We start from the raw sequence: 3368 nt of genomic DNA on the forward strand, positions 1-3368 counted from the left end.
GTACCCTTCGAATTTCCGACCTTGTCTCGTAGTCCCATGTATGGAGGCAAAGTTCTGAGTGATGCTGGTCTGCTATATTTGGATACAACTGAACCATTATCCCCTTGAAATGAGTTAGCGTCTAAATCCCATGGAGCCTTATTCAAGTTCAACTCCGAGAAAGGCGATGACTCGACTGTTTTTGTCTCATATTTTTCTTGAGCTTTTCTCACCGTTTCCCATAGCTCTTCAGGCCAATTTTCTTCCACAATGGGTGTATATGGTGGAAAATCTTTCAGTGATTCATCATTGATATTATGCACGATTCTTGCATCCTCTACATCAGGCAAGGATTTAACGTTTTCTATCTTGTCAGGTACCCTTTGTTCAGTTTTGATAGGTGTTTCATTGTTTGGTGGTTTGATTATTCTATCCCTCACTTCCATAGGTGGAGGCTCTAGTAAGGCTTGTGCAGTTTCAATCAACTGCTTGCACATCTCTAGTCTTTGTTTTTCTATCTCTGGATATGGATATGTCATCCACCTTTGCTCTAGAGTCCTGTCTGTTCTTCAATCTTACTTCATATGCTTGCAAGATTGCATCTAAGGGTTCATTGACCTTATCTACCAATACAGACCCTCCTGAGCTTGCGCTCCTTGGTCCCTCCGTCGATTTTAGAGAGTCATACTCTCTTTGCTGTTTAAGTTGCTCTCGAGCCATTGTTAGCTCAACTTCTACAGCTTTTTGTTTTCGCTCACGTCTAGCTTTCATTTTTGCTCTTCGTTCTTTCCAAGGATTATCACGACTGACGCTAGACTTGTCAGTCTTGATTTCCTCTTGATTTTCATCGTTACTATTGGGTTGATTGTCATTTTTCCTTGTTTGGGCTCTCGTCAAGACCTTAATAAGAATCGTAGTTTCGTTTTCTGACCCTCCACTGGAAGGCAGTGCTCCCAGCATATTCAAAGTAGTCTTTTCTCCTTTGCTTAGGTTCTTAGGGCAATCAGGAATCAAGTGAGTAATTCCACACTTGGTGCAATATGCGTTGACCCTAATGATTTCATCATGAGGACAGTCTCTCAGCCAATGGTATCCACCACACTTGTAGCATGGTCCCTTAGGCTGTTGAGGTGCTCCTTGAGCTCCTCTTTGTTGGTGTGCATGCCTCTGGCCGCTCATGCCTCCGTTGGCTATGAAAAACAATGTTTGTTCATCCAAGCTATATCTCCCTTCTCGTGCTGCCTGTGTAGCACTTGGTGGTCCTGTATTTCCTATCATGCTCCATGGTTCTAGTGTGGAGAGTTCTTCTGGTGGATAATAGACAGGATTTGCAGTACATCCATTGGGATCTTCGTAATATGCATGCATAGGCACCAAAGCCTTTTCTTCCAATTCAGTTACGGTTGGTGTGTATCTTATGACGATTGGTCGTAATCCTGGTAGGGGTGGTTGTTGCCTCAACACTGGTTGTGGTCTTTCTACACCTATGGGTCCTAGTAGGTTGCCTGCTTGATACCTAGGGATCGATGGAATTTGAGGAGATGCTACTTGAGCTTGGGGAGCATATGGTCGTTCTCTCACATACTCCTTATTATAATAAAATTCCTCCGTCCCATGGTTTGTCCATTTTTGTTCAATCGCACACCATTTTGGCTATTTAGCCTGAGGTTTGGCATACAAGTTAATCTTCTTTAGCACTTCCTCTACAAGCTGCTCCTGGCTTACAGCTATTTCTCCTTTCGGTGCTGTCTTAATGGACTTGCTTCCACTTTGTTGTGAGGATGAATCGTCGTCAAGATCCTTGAGTTCACCCTCTTTGTAGACCGTGCAATTGTCTACAAGGTAAAGAGCCTCCTTAGTTAACTCATTTAACGTCGTGCTCCTCTTCATATGTAAGTCCTTCTGGAGATCTGCATTCCTCAGTCCTTGAGTAAATATAAGCATAAGTCTGGACTGAGTTGGCAGTTCTTCCACAGGGTAGAACTTAACATATCTTTTTAGTCTTAGGGCTGCCTTTCTCACAGATTCCCCTTCTTTCTGTTTGAATTTGTGGATTTGTGAGACAGTATTATGAGCTATTCCCCTTTGTGAGAATTCCTCAATAAGCTCATCAAACACCTCCTCCATAGACTCAAAGTCTTCGCTCCATAGAGTCAAACCATATAGCTGCATCATCCTCTAGGGTTGGTCCAAACCCTGCAAATTGGGTAGGGAAGTCTAACACCTCTTCAACTCTAATTACATGCACAAAGGCTGCTACATGATCCCTCGGATCCGTGTTTCCCGTGTATTTCTTGTTTACCCATTTTTGCACTTGAGAAGGTCTATTTCTACGGTGGTCTACAAATCTCATCATTGGATCTCCACGTCCTAGTTGATATACCTCCTCTAGTCTTGTGTAGTGGCCAGGTTCCTCTCCCAGCGGTGCTCCTAAGCCATAATTTCTAACAGTTCTTGCAAGAGATGGTTCATCTCTTCGAACTCGTTCTATGGGTGGTCTTCCAGGCTCTATTGACCCTTGAGTCTTTGTCTTACTCTCTCCTTGATACCGTGAATAGAGTGGTGGTTCTTGTAAATCCCTTAGCCCTCGTGCGGCTTGATAACCATCTCGGTTTTGGTCTTGTTCTAATGTTGCACTCTGTTGAAGCCATGCCTGCAATGATGGCTGGGTAGCTGGTTGGTCTTGGTAGTTGAACGTCGATTGTCGAGTAGAATGTGAGGTCACGTCATACTCCTCTGAAAATGGATTTGTCGATTTGCTAGGGGTGTATGTGGCTCTTGGTATTTCTTCGGGGGCATATATTGATGCTCCTGGAACCGTTGCCTTTTCTACCTCCTCTGGGAGAATACGTTGGTATTCTCGCCCGTACCTATCAACAAAAATGATATCCTTTCCCATAACAATTTCATAAGAGAATAAGTAAAGAACCTTGTCTTTGCTTAACTCATTTGGGTATGGTTCTTATCAACGAAAGTAGGAAACTATTCCCTCGCTCTCATGCTTGTAAATCCCCACATTCTCTTTATAAGTTGAGACCCTAGTTGTTTTCTTATCATACATAAAAAGAGCTCCAGGTCGATCAATGTTTGGAGGCAGTTCTTGGGTTTCTGAAGCCATTTTCCCTTTCGCCACGTTATCTCCATATCTGTTGTAATCCTTAGGGTTACTAACTATCAGATAGTGGTTCCCCTTTTCGTCTTGGAATCTATCTCCATCATCATAGACTCGAATTATCTCCAGTCTCTGAGCCGGTCTTTCTTCAATACAAATACACTTGCTTCCTCGATAGTCAGAATAAACTAAGGCTCCCCTCGAGTTTGTTCCTTCTAAGAAGATTACAGTGAACCTAAAATCGTTCAAAGGATTTAGGGAGGTGCTTCCCCCTGGC

General features: G+C 43.3%; 1 protein-coding gene across 1 annotated transcript; it reads right to left on the reverse strand.

Annotated features, from left to right (window-relative positions):
• Positions 1-2110: 2110 nt before the first annotated feature.
• Positions 2111-3097, reverse strand: LOC147458700 (uncharacterized). The gene is given in 1 exon segment (XM_086511497.1): positions 2111-3097. A coding segment is annotated over 1 exon segment (987 nt).
• Between the last annotated feature and the right edge of the window lie 271 nt (positions 3098-3368).

Source organism: Adiantum capillus-veneris, chromosome 4 (genome assembly GCF_014529385.1).
Source record: "Adiantum capillus-veneris isolate H3 chromosome 4, ASM1452938v2, whole genome shotgun sequence".
Taxonomy (NCBI): domain Eukaryota; kingdom Viridiplantae; phylum Streptophyta; class Polypodiopsida; order Polypodiales; family Pteridaceae; genus Adiantum; species Adiantum capillus-veneris.